Below are 19,287 nucleotides of genomic sequence, written 5' to 3'. Positions count from 1 at the left end.
CTTCCGGGAGCCTCGGTCAAGCACATCACTGAAAACGTGGACAGGCTCCTAGAACGAACAGGAGACGACCCGGTAGTAGTCGTCCACATCGGTACAAACAACATTGGAAGAGACAGACCAAAATCCCTGCAAAACAAATTCAGAGAGCTAGGAAGGAAATTAAAAGAGAAAACCAAAACTGTGGTATTTTCTGGTATACTACCCGCACCTTGCAAAGGACCATATGGACAGCTGGAAATAATTAATCAAAACGCATGGCTGAAGACGTGGTGCACACGGGAAGGCTTCACCTATCTTGATCATTGGACCACATTCTACAACGAGGACTATCTGTATAGACGGGATGGACTGCATTTAAATAACAAGGGAACTAGTCTACTCGGAGAAAAGATCCTCGAGCAGGTTCGGAAGCATTTAAACTAGAAAGGAAGGGGGGAGAAATCAACAAAAAAACAGAAGGGAGACCGCATCAAAACAAGAACAACAACTCAGGTAAGACAACCATTAAATGTATTTATCTAAATGCTAGAAGTATCAGAAACAAAATTCTAGAACTTGAAGCTACTGCACTAACAGGTAACTATGATGTGATAGGTGTTACAGAAACGTGGTTATCTGAGAGTGATGGGGACGAATATAATATTTGTGGGTATACACTGTATAGGAAAGACAGGCAGGACAGAAGAGGAGGAGGGGTAGCGCTATACATAAGAAACAGTCTTGAAGCCCAGGTGTTAAACCTGGACAAAGAAAATAAAACCGAATCAATATGGGTCAGAATAACAGACAAAAATTCAAAAGGCATAATAATAGGAGCATGCTATAGACCGCCAGATTCAGACGGTGAGCACAATAATCTGTTATACAATGACATTAGAAATGTGTGTAGCAAAGGAGAAGCCATACTAATGGGGGATTTCAACTTCCCCCAAATAAAATGGGAAAACCCGGTGGGTAGCACGAAGGATGAAATAGAAATGGTGGAAATGACAAATGACTGCTTCCTAACACAATTTGTGAAGGCACCAACTAGAGGGGAGGCATGCCTTGATTTAGTCTTTTCAAATAACGAAGATAGAATAACTAAAACAGAGGTCAGAGAACCACTGGCAAACTCAGACCACAACATGGTCTCATTTGAAGTGTTTTTTAAAAAAAAGTAAAGACTAAAGCTAAGGTTTACAATTTTAGAAAAGCAAACTATGAAGGTATGAAACAGAGACTAACAGAAGTAGATTGGAGTAAAATAGAGAAAACACCCACAGAAGAAGGATGGTTGTTCTTCAAAAACGTAGTACTAGAGGCGCAAAACAATTATATCCCTAAAGTAGACAAATCTAAATGTAAAACTAAATTGCCAAAATGGTTTAATAGATCAATTAAAAAAAAATATTCAGCGAAAAAAGGCACTTTACAGAGCATTAAAAAAGGACCAAAAAGAAAGTACACAGAAAGAGTACACAGAACTGCAAATGCAAGTCAAAAAGGAAGTTAGAAAGGCCAAGAGAGAAATAGAAATGAACATTGCTAAGGGAGCTAAAACCAATTCCAAAATGTTTTTCAAATATTACAACAGCAAGAGAACATTCAAAGAGGAGATTAAATGTTTAAGAGATACAAATGGCAAAATCATAGAGGAAGAAAAAAAAATAGCAAATATGTTAAATGATTACTTTTCACAAGTTTTTACAAAGGAAGATACTGACAACATGCCCCACATGTCATCCAGTTCCTATCCAGTTTTAAATAACTTTAGCATAACTGAGGCAGAAGTGTTAAAGGGACTAGGAGCTCTTAAAATAAACAAATCCCCTGGGCCGGATGAGATCCTCCCAGTAGTACTCAAAGAAATGAAAGAAGTCACTTACAAACCGCTAACCAAGATCATGCAGCAGTCTCTTGACACAGGGGTGGTACCGACAGACTGGAAAATTGCAAACGTAATACCGATCCACAAAAAGGGAAACAAAACTGAACCAGGTAACTACAGACCAGTAAGCCTGACTTCTATTATATGCAAACTTATGGAAACTATAATAAGATCCAAAATGGAAAATTACCTATATGGTAACAGGGTACTGGGAGACAGTCAACATGGTTTTAGGAAAGGGAGATCGTGCCTAACTAACTTGCTTGATTTTTTTGAGGATGCAACATCGATAATGGATAATTGCAAAGCATATGACATGGTTTATTTAGATTTCCAGAAAGCTTTTGACAAAGTCCCGCACAAAAGATTAATTCTCAAACTGAACGCAGTAGGGATTCAAGGAAACACATGTACATGGATTAGGGAGTGGTTAACATGTAGAAAACAGAAAGTACTGATTAGAGGAAAAACCTCAGAATGGAGTGTGGTAACCAGCGGTGTACCACAGGGATCAGTATTAGGTCCTCTGCTATTCCTAATCTACATTAATGATTTAGATTCTGGTATAGTAAGCAAACTTGTTAAATTTGCAGACGACACAAAAGTAGGAGGAGTGGCAAACACTGTTGCAGCAGCAAAGGTCAAAATGATCTAGACAAGATTCAGAACTGGGCAGACACATGGCAAATGACATTTAATAGAGAAAAGTGTAAGGTACTGCACGCAGGAAATAAAAATGTACATTATAAATATCATATGGGAGATATTGAAATTGGAGAAGGAATCTATGAAAAAGACCTAGGAGTTTTTGTTGACTCAGAAATGTCTTCATCTAGGCAATGTGGGGAAGCTATAAAAAAGGCTAACAAGATACTCGGATACATTGTGAAAAGTGTTGAATTTAAATCAAGGGAAGTAATGTTAAAACTGTACAATGCACTAGTAAGACCTCATCTTGAATATTGTGTGCAGTTCTGGTCACCTCGCTATAAAAAAGATATTGCTGCTCTAGAAAGAGTGCAAAGAAGAGCGACCAGAATTATTCCGGGCTTAAAAGGCATGTCATATGCAGACAGGCTAAAAGAATTGAATCTGTTCAGTCTTGAACAAAGAAGACTACGTGGCGACCTAATTCAAGCATTCAAAATTCTAAAAGGTATTGACAGTGTCGACGCAAGGGACTTTTTCAGAAACAAGGACCAGGGGTCACAAATGGAGATTAGACAAAGGGGCATTCAGAACAGAAAATAGGAGACACTTTTTTACACAGAGAATTGTGAGGGTCTGGAATCAACTCCCCAGTAATGTTGTTGAAGCTGACACCCTGGGATCCTTCAAGAAGCTGCTTGATGAGATTTTGGGATCAATAAGCTACTAACAACCAAACGAGCAAGATGGGCCGAATGGCCTCCTCTCGTTTGTAAACTTTCTTATGTTCTTATGTTCTTATGTAGCTGTGCTTGATTGTACCTGCTGTGCTGATTTAACTTGGGTACAATTATCACAGGAAGAGTTTTTTGTCTGCGCTGACTTTCCAGTTTGTTTTCTGAAAGCTGTTGTTTGTTTTAGGTTCTGTTCAGCAGCCTCTGTAGAAGCTTTTGGTTTAATGTGTGCTTCTGAAGTTCTAGCAATCGATCGTATTTTCTTTGTCACATTACAAGACATGCAATACAATTACCTCCATCCGCATGTACAGTTTTTTTTGGAAATGTCTTGTCACGATCCTCAGCCGAAATATACTTTGCTTGTTTTGCTTTGTCGACCATTTTTGGTAATTTACATCTAATTCTGAAAACTAGATTTTAGCATCCTAAATCAAAACAATGCAGCACTGACTTTGTCCCACCTGCTACGCACAGTACAGGTCACAGGCTGATTAAAACATTTTGTCATCTGAACAGTAAACAAGAAAGTTAACCGCTTTGAAGTTTTTTATTTTTTAAATTCTATTTCTCTAAGTTTTAGAGATCCCCATCCAGAATCTTTCTGTCTCAACCACAGCCATTAAAAGAATGATTTATAAAAGGTTATGTTCTCATTAGCAAGTCAAACTGCTATTTCCACTGGAGTATGTGAACAAAGAGCGGCCTTCCTCCTTTATAATTAACACGTCCGAGCAGTCAGCTTATTCTTCTCTATTCTTTAAATCTCTTCCAATCTGTCTGTCTAATGAATAGACAGCCCCTTAGAAAACAGGAATAGAAAACAGTATAGCCTACCAGTACTAATAGTATATTAAACCATGAATATTTGGACCCAGGTATGCTTGCAGAGTACTACTTTTTTCTAAAGGACATGTCAGTCTAAACTGAAGCATCTAAATGGAAGCAGTCAGTTCCAGAATTGGATTGTGTTTGTGTTTCATCAGTATTTATTACACAATGAAGTATTTATTCAGAGACTCTTCAATGCCCCTCCTCTACACAATTGTTGCCTAATGATGCATTGAAGTGATTGTTGTTATATGTGAAAAAAGCACAGAGCCATTTGAATGCACTGCACACTGATCCTCTATGCAAAGCAGGTGGCAGCTCCTCTCTACTTAAATACCTGAAGCAGCTCTCAGTGTTAGTCTGAGGAGAGACTGAAGCATCTGATACAGCAGAAGCCAAGCCTTCAAACAATGTGTTTCCTGAGAGATTTACTGCTGCTCTGTGTGGATTTGCAATGCAAGGGCTCATAATCTAATAAGAGAAACCAATTCTAATCACAATTATTCATTCATTAGCATTATTATTATTATAACTTGTGTGTGTTTCTTATTTCCAGATGCACACTGTGCTGATGTTAAAACCCAGCACAGTTCAGAAATCGGAAAGCCAGGAGAATCTCTCAAGCTGTCTTGTAAAATCTCTGGACACTCTTTGACTGACAGCAGTAGCTGGTATGGCACAGGCTGGATTTGTCAGCCCCCTGGGAAAGCATTGGAATGGCTGGCAGTAATCTACTATAAAGGAAACACAGGCTACCTGCCTTCAGTCCAGGGCTGGTTCACAGTCAGCAAGTCCGGTTCCAGCAGCACTGTGTTCTTACAGATGAACAGCCTGAAGACTGAACACACTGCCGTGTATTACTGTGCTGGAAACCCCACAGTGAGAGAAGTGAAGCCTGAGCCCTGACAAAAACCCACTAGTCTGAACACACTCATTCATGTCAATGGGGAATTCATCCCATCTGCATCTGTTGTTTCAGTTCACACACAGCAGCATCATTACAGTTACACAGACAGAATATAACAATGTGCTTTAGAATATCCTACGTTTGGCTCAAGCCTTTACTCAAACACAAGCATTGAATATCCTCATCTGCTCCACAACAAACAAGACACAGTTCAGAAAACCCAAAACACACGGCAGCAAAGTAACAAAGGCTTTACTGGATCATTCAGTGAAGCAATCCGATCAGATACGAGACTGCTGGTTCAGTGCCCTTCAAGTCATACACTGAGGAGAAACTACAGTCCAATATAGAACATGTTTCTGAGACAAAAAGACTGCTAGAGTTTATATCATGCCATGAAAACACATCTCCCTCCCTCTCTCATCGCCTTAACCACTCAGCCACGACTACACATATCACCGCCAAACAGCAGATACAAATATTGTTCGTTTTTAATAAAACATTGAGTGGAAACCACACTCCTTGGTTTAGGAGGCCAGTGCCTTATCCTTTAGGTGACATAGGCACTTTCATATAGATAGTAGTCAGCGTGACAATACACGAGCAGAGGGAAGACTCACTGTGTTGAAACAAAGAACTGACCGACACAAAAGAGAATACGAATCCGCTTTACAAACTTATGTGATTTACAAACGAAAAGCGTGTATGTGTATATACTGCCCTAAAGCTTTATTAGAAAGAAAGAAAGAAAGAAAGAAAGAAAGAAAGAAAGAAAGAAAGAAAGAAAGAAAGAAAGAAAGAACACGTATGGTAATGCCTTCATTGAAGACAGGTCCGCTGAAACAAGTTTTTTTTGTGGTGCGCTGAGCTCTGCTTTCTGTACCGCATGGATCAGCAGCATTCGTTTGATCTCTAGCGAACAGAACCAGGAAGGCTGAGTGATTAAGGTGTTGGGCTTAAAATCCAATGGACATATGTCAGCATGGGTTCAAGCACCACTTCTGGTAGATTCTTAATGATAACAACTGACTAATTTTTTGAAAATATCCTCCTAGTATTAAAAACATTAAGACTTCAATATTTGTGAATATGAACTCAAGCCACTGAAGCTTAACCGCGGATGCCGCGCAGAACTCAGAAACACCAAATGCCGTGGACACGCACACGTGCGTTGAGAGCGTGAATACGTGAAGGAACGCGTCCGCTCTGCAGGAGCTACGATTCGCCGCTTTAATGAATCGTGAGAACGCTGTTTCTAATGCATTTATTCACTAGACTGGCTGCTTTTATTCCGTTCAAATATGCAACGCGATCGGAAACAAGTACAATGTTTTAACACAATTGCATGTATAACACAGTCGTGCAAAATATAACATTAACAGCACAGACAATGTTTTCATGTTGAAAAATTACGTTTTATTGACAAAATTATAAAATAAAGTAATAACAAGATTAACACTGTCTAAACAGATATATATATAAGCATTTTGTATCGCTGCAGTGGTGATTAAAGTAGCGAGTCAGCGGTGTGTGTAAGAAACGACATGAAAACAAAGTACTGTAACCATCTAGCACAATAAAAGCACAGCTTTGCTAAGATTAATACTGTTGCTGAATTACTGTGGCAGCAAAGCAGTGATACTGACCGGCTGCTGACTATACTGCCTCCGAACAGACCGCATTGAACACTGATGAGCCGCTCACTATACTGCCTCCGAACAGACCGCATTGAACACTGATGAGCCGCTCACTATACTGCCTCCGAACAGACCGCATTGAACACTGATGAGCCGCTCACTATACTGCCTCCGAACAGACCGCATTGAACACTGATGAGCCGCTCACTATACTGCCTCCGAACAGACCGCATTGAACACTGATGAGCTGCTCACTATACTGCCTCCGAACAGACCGCATTGAACACTGATGAGCCGCTCACTATACTGCCTCCGAACAGACCGCATTGAACACTGATGAGCAGCTCACTATACTGCCTCCGAACAGACCGCATTGAACACTGATGAGCCGCTCACTATACTGCCTCCGAACAGACCGCATTGAACACTGATGAGCTGCTCACTATACTGCCTCCGAACAGACCGCATTGAACACTGATGAGCTGCTCACTATACTGCCTCCGAACAGACCGCATTGAACACTGATGAGCTGCTCACTATACTGCCTCCGAACAGACCGCATTGAACACTGATGAGCCGCTCACTATACTGCCTCCGAACAGACCGCATTGAACACTGATGAGCTGCTCACTATACTGCCTCCGAACAGACCGCATTGAACACTGATGAGCTGCTCACTATACTGCCTCCGAACAGACCGCATTGAACACTGATGAGCAGCTCACTATACTGCCTCCGAACAGACCGCATTGAACACTGATGAGCCGCTCACTATACTGCCTCCGAACAGACCGCATTGAACACTGATGAGCTGCTCACTATACTGCCTCCGAACAGACCGCATTGAACACTGATGAGCTGCTCACTATACTGCCTCCGAACAGACCGCATTGAACACTGATGAGCTGCTCACTATACTGCCTCCGAACAGACCGCATTGAACACTGATGAGCTGCTCACTATACTGCCTCCGAACAGACCGCATTGAACACTGATGAGCTGCTCACTATACTGCCTCCGAACAGACCGCATTGAACACTGATGAGCAGCTCACTATACTGCCTCCGAACAGACCGCATTGAACACTGATGAGCAGCTCACTATACTGCCTCCGAACAGACCGCATTGAACACTGATGAGCTGCTCACTATACTGCCTCCGAACAGACCGCATTGAACACTGATGAGCCGCTCACTATACTGCCTCCGAACAGACCGCATTGAACACTGATGAGCTGCTCACTATACTGCCTCCGAACAGACCGCATTGAACACTGATGAGCTGCTCACTATACTGCCTCCGAACAGACCGCATTGAACACTGATGAGCTGCTCACTATACTGCCTCCGAACAGACCGCATTGAACACTGATGAGCAGCTCACTATACTGCCTCCGAACAGACCGCATTGAACACTGATGAGCTGCTCACTATACTGCCTCCGAACAGACCGCATTGAACACTGATGAGCAGCTCACTATACTGCCTCCGAACAGACCGCATTGAACACTGATGAGCAGCTCACTATACTGCCTCCGAACAGACCGCATTGAACACTGATGAGCTGCTCACTATACTGCCTCCGAACAGACCGCATTGAACACTGATGAGCTGCTCACTATACTGCCTCCGAACAGACCGCATTGAACACTGATGAGCTGCTCACTATACTGCCTCCGAACAGACCGCATTGAACACTGATGAGCTGCTCACTATACTGCCTCCGAACAGGTCGCATTGAACACTGATGAGCTGCTCACTATACTGCCTCCGAACTGCATTGAACACTGATGAGCTGCTCACTATACTGCCTCCGAACAGACCGCATTGAACACTGATGAGCTCGCTCACTATACTGCCTCCTTGCAAAGACAACACTTGAAGGAACACCCACTGGCGGCGGATTATTTACACTGATGAGCTTTCACTTTTACTGCCTCAACAGACCGCATTGAACACTGATGAGCTGCTCACTATACTGCCTTTAACCTTTACTTGGACTTGTGTTGTGTGGCTTTATGAGTAAACCCCACCTTACAAAGAACCCGCCCCAGAAAACGCTACAACACATTTACATTTGCAGTACAATTTATACACCAAAAAACAACAACTTTCAGCTCAATCGAAACACTAAAATAAATTGCAGCGTTTCAACGATTGATTCAGTTTCACTTCAGACTCCGGAAAAGCAAAACAAAAACATCTTGGATTTTCGTTTCTGCTCCAATTGCAGCTTTCCGCTATTGAGATATGAAATCCTGCGCGGAACCGGAGTTGGGTGGGGAAATGTGTACGGTGGGAAATATTGGCTGCGTTCACGATGCTTTCTCGCAGCCTGCATAGCAGACGGCAGTCGAGCAGTTTTGGGAGGTTTCCCAGCACAGTCGACTGAGCAAACATGCAGACCAGCTTGATTGATTTTCTGATTGCAGAAGACTATAGTGTTTTTCACTGTTCCCAGGCAGCTCCATCATAACTAGACTGGTAAATAAATTATACAAAGACTTATTTCAGTAACATCGAGAGCAGCTTTTATTATGAATCTGTTTAAGCAATGAAGTTCTGAACATCAGTTTTATATAGAGGATATTCCATGCCAAAATTATAAATACATACAGGGATAAATAAATACAGAAATGAATAAATCCATATAAAAATAAAAATGAATAAATACATGAATAAATAAATACAAATAGAAATACAGAAATATAAATACATGAATAAATAAATACAAATAGAAATACAGAAATGAATAAATCCATATAAAAATAAAACCATATAGAAATAAATACATAAATATTGAAATGCATAAATACATGGACATTTATTTATTTACTCATTCCTGTATTTATTTGTGTTTTTTTTTTTTTTGGCATGGAATATCGTCCATAGTGTTACTAGTCTCGTTTGAAAATTAAACTCAAAAGCATCATTGTAGCGGTATTTGTCATTCACAATACAGCAGTTGTAATTTATGCAAGCTGTTTTTCTGTGTTATTCACACGCCTATTCTAGGTGGCTCCTCCACGATCACTAATCCTGCATGTGCTTCTCTGGGCCCCTCTTGCACGGGTGGAGCTCTTCCGTTGTTTTGAAGGCGGCTCTGCTCCTGCGCAGCCCCTTTTACAATCTGCAGGATATGCGCAGACTCTGAGTCCAGAGATGCGTCTCCTCTGTTGTCAGATCCGGCTGCGGTCACGCAGGTTGCCGAGCTTGGACAGGGTGTGCGCGCAGACCAGTGTCGTTAAACGTGGGACCTGCGCAGACTCTCAAAAGGCTGCGCGACATGAACGCGCCCAGCGGCTTTGGAATTGAGCATGCGCATTAGAAAGCGGAGCCGGTGGAAACTGGCGCCATTTCGGATCGGCGCGGTGTCAGCATTGCATAGAACACAGCGCGCAAAGAGCCAACATGGAGAACCCTGCCATCCAGCTTCATAACCGCGTCGAGCCGCCCTCGCTTCCACAGGGAGGCCAGCCAAGGATACGCGCCGAATCATCCAGGCACGCCTTCTGCTGGGACGCTTTCATTACAGCTCCGGACAGAGAGAGGGCTGCTTTGTGTACCTGGAGAGAGGTGGCTGCAGGCGCTGCTGATTTGCCGAGACCAGTCTGCCACTAAAACCAGTGAAGATGGACGTCAGTGTCTCCGTGTCGTTCTTTCAAGAGCAGCTCGCCTCTCCCGTCGAGCGCGCAGTGAAAGCGGCTGTAGACTCCGTCCTGCGGGAAATTACTGAAGTTGTCGGCAGCAGATTCACTGAGTTCCGAGTGGAAATGACTGCAATGAAGAGAGAGAATGAAAGTCTGAAGCTGAGACTGGAAATATCAGAGAGCGAGCTGAGAGCCGTGCGAGGGTGTATAAACGCTGCAGATACAGACATTAAACAGCCTTTCATATTTCAGGGTAAGATTGATTGTATTGTGCGGTATTGCTCGGTCAATCCAACACCTCAAACCACCTTCTACTGGAAAAGTCTTGGTTGGAGTTTCTCTTAAGACACGTTTTAAAGTGTTTGGTGATTATAAGCGCCGGTAATAGCAAGGCTCTGTCCTAATATTGGTTATAAGGAGTCTAATTGAGGCGTTGTGTTGTTTTATAGACTATAGGAAGGTAGTGCATCTAGCCTAGTCTAATTCATATTTAAATAGCTATTCTAGAAACTAAGAAACTACTAGTACTTACTATTGGTAAGTCTTAACCAGTCTGTTATTAGAGAGGCTGAAATGGTATCCTTCTGGTAAAGCGATGTCTTGTATAGAGTCCCACTGAGCCAGTCACAGCCTTATTGCAGAGGGTTAGAATAATGATTGGGGTCCTAATATGAGCACACAGCAGCACGTCGTGTTTTCGTGATTATTGTTATTATTTAAGAGCAGAGATGAGTTTGCACAGGATGCATGCAATAGGGATAGCCACACCATTACAAATGTATTGTAATACTACAAGGGATGTGATTGGATTTATTTGTTTTGTACAGGATGTTGAATATAAAGATGGTCATATGAAAATGCCTTTTCCTTCACTTTGTTCATAGGAACACAAACACAGTGTTATCCGATGATTGCAATGTAGAATAACAGGAATGGGATCAATACCAGAATGAACCTAAACCACCAAACTATTATACCAGCTCACCCCTATACGAAATAACTGAGGAACAGTCACTGGAAATGCAAGCTGCACATTATTGAGCACAGCAGCATGGAGGGGTTATTTTGATACAATCCCTGATCAAAGCAGCCAGCACAGAAGGTTGATAAGAGTTGAAATAAATGTTTGATCATTGCAAAAGCATAAACCATGGCATTGTGGGTAGGGTACTAGGGTTAGATGTTCTTTATTAAATATAAATACCTCCTCTTAGACCCGAAGACATCTCTCAGTAGCCTTCTGACACGGGGCTGGCTTTGTAGAGGAGCTGAGCTAGTAAGAAAGAGTTGGAATTTTATACAATTTTGTTTCCCCACAGATCCCAGAGAGAGCCGTGCTATCCCTGAATCTGATGCACAGGAGGAGCCAAAGATAGAAGCAGTTTCCACACAAGAGGAGTCCTTTGAGCATGAGTGCTGTGCAAGTCTAGTGCAGGTTACAGAGCTGCTGTTTGTTAAAGATGAAGAGGTCCCTCAACAGGAATGTGTTCCTATCAAAGAGGAGTTCATAGAGCAGGAATGTGTCTCCATCGCAGAGGAACTTCCTGCTGAATATAATGCCTGTGCACTTGAGGAGAACAACAAGCTGGGATCCAGCCTGTGTGATGAGTCTCCATCTGAACCTGAACTGGGATTTAGAGGTAACCCTACAAAACAAGCAGCATTGAGCTGCCTATTCATCTTGCAGAACCTGATACTGAACACCAGCAGTGTGCTTCACATTCATATTTTAACCAAGGGGAGCTGCCCAGCCACTCTGTCAACAAGGACATAACTGTGCTTGCTCCTGAGGCAGCTGCTAGATGTGCAGCCACTGCCCCGCCTCTTTAGAATGCTGTTAGATCAGCGGTGTCCAATCACGCTCCTGCAAGCCATTCCACTCCACATTGAACACGTTCACTTCTATAAAGTGCTGCTCCTGTGCCTGGATGGAGGTTTAATTGGTTCAATTAAACAACTTAGAACAGGGTTGACTCAAAAGAGGAGGAGTGGAAGGGCCAGCTCTGGACGCCCCTGTTTTAGATCTGTGCCTTTCCCCATTCCTGGTAGCCTGTTTGCAGTTGTGTTGCTCCCACAGCTTTACAGAGCTGCAGGGATCACATGTCTCATCACTGGGTGATGTCACATCCAGTCAGGTTGCTTAGCATCCCCAGAAGAAACATTTCCCCCTCCAGCCCTATATAGTTTTACATGTCATGTTTCTTCAATACAGGCAGATTAAAAAGGCAAGGTGCAGTGCGTAGGATTGCAAATGGGATTTCTGTTTTTAGAAGCACAGCAAATACCAATAATCAAAAAACAAATTAAAATATTCCATTAATAGCAGTACTATCGCCATGCAGGTAGTTAATAACTAGGTTGTACAGAGTCATGATTTTTCAATATTCCAGTTTAAACGGTATAAAAGCAGGTGGATTTTCATTTTCCACGTCACTGACATGCTGACATCATTCTTGCTGTGACCTACACTTGAGGGACACTAGCTGGTAAACGAATCCTTCTCATCTCAAGCAGCCAATCACTGAACTGCTCATTCGCTTGTGTTCAACACACAGACCCAACACAGGGATGAAGCATTGGTGTTTCTTCATGCCATATATGGACTGGGGAAAGATAACGTAGGTTTATTGGAGTTCACACAAAAAAACAAAAAAAAAACCCTGTAAACGTTTCCATTGTTAATGCACATCTGTTTTAGCTTTTCACTTTTCCCTTGTTAACGCACGTCTATTTTAGTTTATCCCTTGTTAATGCACGTCCTATTTTAGTTTTTTCCCTTTCCCTTGTTAACGCACATCTATTTTAGTTTATCCCTTGTTAATGCACGTCTATTTTAGTTTATCCCTTGTTAACGCACGTCTATTTTAGTTTATCCCTTGTTAATGCACGTCCTATTTTAGTTTTTTCCCTTTCCCTTGTTAACGCACGTCTATTTTAGTTTATCCCTTGTTAATGCACGTCCTATTTTAGTTTTTTCCCTTTCCCTTGTTAATGCACGTCTATTTTAGTTTATCCCTTGTTAATGCACGTCTATTTTAGTTTATCCCTTGTTAATGCACGTCTGTTTTAGTTTATCCCTTGTTAACGCATGTCTATTTTAGTTTCTCTTGTTAATGCACGTCATTTAGTTTTTCACTTTTCCCTTGTTAGCACGTCTATTTTAGTTTATTCCTTGTTAATGCACGTCTGTTTTAGTTTATCCCTTGTTAATGCGCGTCTATTTTACTTTTTCTCTGTTTCTTTTAATGCAGTTTTTCATTTTAACTATTTGTTTACACAACAATAGTCCCACACGTTTGGTTTCATTCAACAGTTATGATGGTGGCCAAAGTGTAATAATCCAGCACCTCTGCACTTAAGCATTTATAATGTATATATAGCTGACAAGAGTTCCACTGGTATCCCTTCACGCCTTTCTTCTTAAAGGCGTACAGCCTCTATACATGAACCCCAAATATTACTCACAAGCACCTTGGTACGTATTTCTACGATATCACAACAAAAGGAATACACTTTTTATTTTGTTTTGGTGCATGCATATATATATATATATATATATATATATATATATATATATTATATATATATATATATATATATATATATATATATATATATATATATATATATATATATATATATATATATATATATATATATATATATTTACCTTACAGTACAACAATACAACAAAAATCTATTGAATACCAAAAAATCTTAATATTTTTAATAAAGTAGTCAGCTCAAATGTAGTATTAGGCAGTGGATTGCGCTGATAGTCTCTGCATTCGTTGTCACTATTTTTGCTTTGATCGGTTATTTTTTTTTAGCAGTCTAATATTTTAGCCTCTTGAATTGCTTAACACAGAAAACCCACCCCTTTAATTCTCTGATTGATTAAATGTTGTGTCAAGACGTAACACAGCTGTCATGTGGTTCCAAGATGGTGTTTTTTCACCCAGCAACATGCAAGTGATCTAGTCTGCTGGAAGCACAATCAATCCTTATTGGTAAAGGCACAGTAGCATCTGCAAGACGGGCAGATTGGGTTTTTTCAGCGACAGACACTTTGCTGGGCGGTCTGCCCAGCTGAGAAGGCCTGGGGAGAACCGTGGTCTAGTTGTCATGGTTATGACATGAAGCCCTGCAGAACATTGCATGTGGAAGAATGCTGTACGATAACCTTTGTCTCTCTTCTCTTTCTTTCTTTAGCTTCTAAAGTAGCTGAAGGGGAACACGACTCCACTCCATCAGCCCAGTGCAAAAACTCTTCTAGTGGCAAACCACAGTGCAAGAACAACAGAGAAACGACACCCCAAGAAGAGTATGTGAAGATGTTAAGAACTCGCTCCATTAAAATCCCTTCTTTACAAAACAGACCCCCTCTTACTGTGGAGAGTACAGAGACGCCACATTCTGCATGTTTCAACAGTTCTGAAACCCAGGGCAACTTGAAGACCTTGCCTCGTTCTATTAAAGGTGGGAAGAGTTCCTGTCAATTAGAGGTTCAAGAAACTCACAAGGGAAATCCCACAGGAGGGAATACATTTTCCTCGGCTGATTGTGAGAAGAGTTTCAATCGTATATCACTGCTTAAAAGACACCAGCACATTCACACAGGAGAGAAACCTTCCCACATACAATAAACTGATAAAGAGTTTCACACAGTTAGGAAATCTTCATTCACACCAGTGCATTCACTGCACTGAGTGTGGGAAAACATTCAGTCACACAAGAAACCTTTGAAAAACACAAGACTGTTCACACAGGAGAGAATCCTTATCACTGTGCTGTTTGTGGAAAGAGATTTTGTCTGTTTGGAAACCTTAAAATCCACCAGCGCATTCACACAGGAGAGAAACCTTATCATTGTACTGAGTATGGGAAGAGATTCAGTCACATAGGAAGCCTTAAACACCACAAAGCCATTCACACAGGATAGAAACCTCATCACTGTGCTGCTTGTTGGAAGAGATTCAGCCAGTCTGAAAGGCACCATAAAATTCAAACAGATGTTAGATCTGTGCCTTTCCCCATTCCTGGTAGCCTATTTGCAGTTGTGCTGCTCCCACAGGTTTACAGAGCTGCTGGGATCACATGTCCCATCACTGGGTGATGTCACATCCAGTCAGGTTGCTTGGCATCCCCAGAAGAAACATTTCCCCCTCCAGCTCTACATAGTTCTACATATTGTGTGTCTTCAAAACAGGCAGAATAAAAAGGCAAGGTGCAGTGCATGGGTTTGCAAATGGGATTTCTGTTTTTAGAAGCACAGCAAAAGCAAATCATCAAAAAACAAATTAAAATATTCCATTAATAGCAGTACTATCGCCATGCAGGTAGTTAATAACTAGGTTGTACACAGTCATGATTTTTCAATATTCCAGTTTAAACGGTATAAAAGCAGGTGGATTTTCATTTTCCACGTTACTGACATGCCGACATCATTCTGCCTGTGACTGACACTTGAGGGACACTAGCTGGTAAATGATAACGTAAATAAGATGAAGTTTTTCACTTTTCCCTTGTTAATGCACTTCTGTTTTAGTTTTTCTCTTTTCCCTTGTTAATGTACGTCTATTTTAGTTTTTCCCTTGTTAATGCACTTCTGTTTTAGTTTTTCCCTTGTAAATGCACATCTATTTTAGTTTTAGTTTTTCTCTTTTCCCTTGTTAATGCGCGTCTGTTTTAGTTTTTCCCTTTTCCCTTGTTAACGCAAGTCTATTTTTGTTTTTCTCTTTTTTTTAAATGCAGTTTTTCACTGTAACCATTTGGTTACACAGCAGTAGTCCCACACATTTGGTCACCATCATAACTGTTGCATGAAACCGGAGTGTAATAATTCAGCACCACTGCAGTTAAGCATTTGTAATTGTATATCAGCTGACAAGAGTTCCGCTGCTATCCCATCACAGCCTCTATACAGGAACCCCTAATATTACTCACAAGCACCTTGGCACATATTTTTATGATATCACAACAAAAGGAATACACTTTTTATTTTGTTTTGATGCATATGTATATCACCTTACAGTACAGTAGTACAACAAATCTTTTGTGAATACCGAAAAATCATAATATTTTTAATAAAGTAGCACAAATATAGTATTAGGCAGTGGATTGTGCGATCGTCAGATTATTTTGAAAACCCTGCATTCATTGTCACTATTTTTGCTTTGATCAGTTATTTTTTGTAGCAGTCTCATGTTTTAGCCTCTCAAATGCTTAACACAGAAAACCCACCCCATCAATTCTCTGATTGGTTCAATGTTCTGTCAAGACGTAACACAGCTGTCATGTGGTTCCAAGATAGTTTTTCTTTCACCCAGCAACGTGCAAGTGATCTAGTCTGCTAGAAGCGCGATCAATCCTTATTGATAAAGGCACAGTAACATCTGCAAGACAGGCGGGTCAGGTTTTTTGAGCCGGGTGACGATAGCCACTTCACTGGGTGGTCTGCCCAGCTGAAAAGGCCTGGGGAGAACTGTGCTTTAGTTGTCATGGTTATGACATGATGCCCTGCAGAACAGTGCATGTGGAAGAATGCTGTACAATAACTTTTGTCTCTCTTCTTTCTTTAGCTTCTAAAGTAGATGAAGGAGAACACGACTGCACTCCATCATCCCAGTGCGAAAACTCTTCTAGTAGCAAACCACAGCGCAAGAAGCACAGAGAAGCGACACCCCAAGAAGAGTACGTGAAGACATTGAGAACTCGCATCATTAAAATCCCTTCTTTACAAGACAGACCCCCTCTTACTGTGGAGAGTACAGAGATACCACATTCTGCATGTTTTAACAGTTCTGAAACCCAGGGCAACTTGAAGAACTTGCCTCGTTCTATTAAAGGTGGGAAGAGTTCCTGTCAATTGGAGGTTCCTGAAACTCACAAGGGAAATCACACAGGAAGGGCTACATTTTCATGTGGTGATTGTGGGAAGAGTTTCAATCTTTTATCACTACTTAAAAGACACCAGCACATTCACACAGGAGAGAAACCTTCCCACATACAGTCCAGTGATAAGAGTTTCACACAGTTAGGAAATCTTCATTCACACCAGCGCATTCACTGCACTGAGTGTAGGAAAACATTCAGTCGCACAGGAAACCTTAAAAAACACAAGGTGGTTCACACAGGAAAGAAACCTCATCACTGTGCTGCTTGTGGGAAGAGATTCAGCCAGTTTGGAAACCTTAAAATCCACCAGCGCATTCACACAGGAGAGAAACCTCATCACTGTGCTGTTTGTGGGAAGAGATTCAGCCAGTTTGGAGACCTTAAAAGACACCATAAAATTCATACAGGAGAGAAACCTCATCATTGTGCTGTTTGTGGGAAGAGATTTAGCCTGTTTGGAAACCTTAAAATCCACCAGCGCATTCACACAGGAGAGAAACCTCATCACTGTGCTGTTTGTGGGAAGAGATTCAGCCAGTTTGGAGACCTTAAAAGACACCATAAAATTCATACAGGAGAGAAACCTCATCACTGTGCTGTTTGTGGGAAGAGATTTAGCCTGTTTGGAAACCTTAAAATCCACCAGCGCATTCACACAGGAGAGAAACCTTATCACTGTACTGAGTGTGGGAAGAGATTCAGTCACATAGGAAGCCTTAAAAACCACAAAGCCATTCACACAGGAGAGAAACCTCATCACTGTGGTGCTTGTGGGAAGAGATTCAACCAGTCTGAAGACCTTAAAAGACACCATAAAATTCACACAGGTGTGTAATCCTCTCCCTGCTCTTAATGTGTGAAGAGGGTAAGTCAGTTGCAGGCTCTTACAGGACTCGAGAACTTTCTCAGAATTGCAGACACTTGAACAACAGGAGGATATTTTACTAAATACAGAAATATTTACTGAAAACAAAAACTAAACCTGCTTGATAAACAGAGTCTTAACTATCTATGAGGACGCCGGGGTCGATCCTCGCTTGTTTTTTTGCATCATCAATGCTGAAGCTCATGTAAAAATTCTGCTAAAGTACAAAAGACTCCTTCATTTTCTCTGTTGTTTTGCAGTGTAACACAGATTTGGAGGTTTGGAGTTTCAAATCAATCCAAAATGAGTATTCAAATCAATTGAAAACTCGCCATTCTGATCGCTCTATTCTTTCTTCCTGAACTACAGAATTTGCCTCTCTCATTCTGAAAAGGAATAGTTTTTAAAAGATATCTTGAATTTTCAGCTTTTTTTTTCTTTCTTTTAAGGTGTGGGTGACACCCCCTGTGCAGCTGTGTGATCTGATTTCAGTATTTATAAATGCATCTAGATTATACCTGCCGTACCTTTCTCTCCACATAAACCTGTCCAGGTCTGCCAGTATCAGCTCTTCTGTGCCTGTGTTATTTTAAATGGTTTGTTAACACAGGTCCAGTAGTTGTCCAGTTGTAAACTGCAAAGTCAGTTTGATAAGTGACCGGGTATTACACAATGCAAACAGGGGCTAGGCTGGGGCTGCATCAGTTTCCTAACAGCAGTAAAATAGTTTGTGTAACAATAAAGCCGTGTTGTAAGTGTGATTTTACTAGAGCTTCCTTTATGAAGTGTTTTGGACGTTCTCGAGCCGGAACCCCTCTTCAATTCTCAAATTGGTATAATGATTGTTTAAAAATACACCAGTTTAAAAGTAGCTCTCAGGTTTCACAACCTGTACTACCCATTGTAAACAGCAGAAGCACCATCAACTGCCTGTCACTGAGCTGTGTTCAAATATAACAACAAATGTTGTATTAAATTAATAGTTGTATTAAATGGCCACACAATGGCACCATTGGATATGGAATAGCGAGAGCAAAGTTCTGCAACCGCTTGTCCGTGCCTGAATCAGACTGTTGATTTTCCTCACGACTCTGTTTCATAACAAATCAATTTTTCTCCCTAAATTAAACATTTTTATAGAAAAAGAATCTGGAATTTGAGTTTCTAAAGTGCATTGAAATGAAACTGCTGAGGATGAGAATTCATTGGGCAATGAAATGAGGAGGGATCAGATGCGAAGTAAAAATCC

General features: G+C 41.2%; 1 protein-coding gene across 2 annotated transcripts; it reads left to right on the top strand.

Moving 5' to 3' along the window:
- Window positions 1-9,775: 9,775 nt before the first annotated feature.
- Window positions 9,776-18,264, top strand: LOC121319167 (zinc finger protein with KRAB and SCAN domains 7-like). Of its 2 annotated transcripts, none has more exons than XM_041256348.1 (4): window positions 9,776-10,529; window positions 11,596-11,916; window positions 14,489-14,755; window positions 16,858-18,264. In XM_041256348.1, exons 1-4 carry the CDS (start codon window positions 10,259-10,261, stop codon window positions 18,006-18,008), a joined length of 2,010 nt encoding a protein of 669 aa, XP_041112282.1. In that variant the 5' UTR covers window positions 9,776-10,258; the 3' UTR covers window positions 18,009-18,264. The 2 variants fall into 2 exon arrangements, with proteins under 2 accessions (XP_041112282.1, XP_041112283.1); XM_041256349.1 differs by having other exon boundaries at window positions 14,489-14,600; window positions 16,858-16,949.
- Window positions 18,265-19,287: the final 1,023 nt, after the last annotated feature.

The sequence above is a fragment of the Polyodon spathula genome, chromosome 8, assembly GCF_017654505.1.
Source record: "Polyodon spathula isolate WHYD16114869_AA chromosome 8, ASM1765450v1, whole genome shotgun sequence".
Classification (NCBI taxonomy): domain Eukaryota; kingdom Metazoa; phylum Chordata; class Actinopteri; order Acipenseriformes; family Polyodontidae; genus Polyodon; species Polyodon spathula.
Note: the sequence above shows the minus strand (reverse complement) of the source record. Positions and strands in the feature narration are given on the sequence as shown.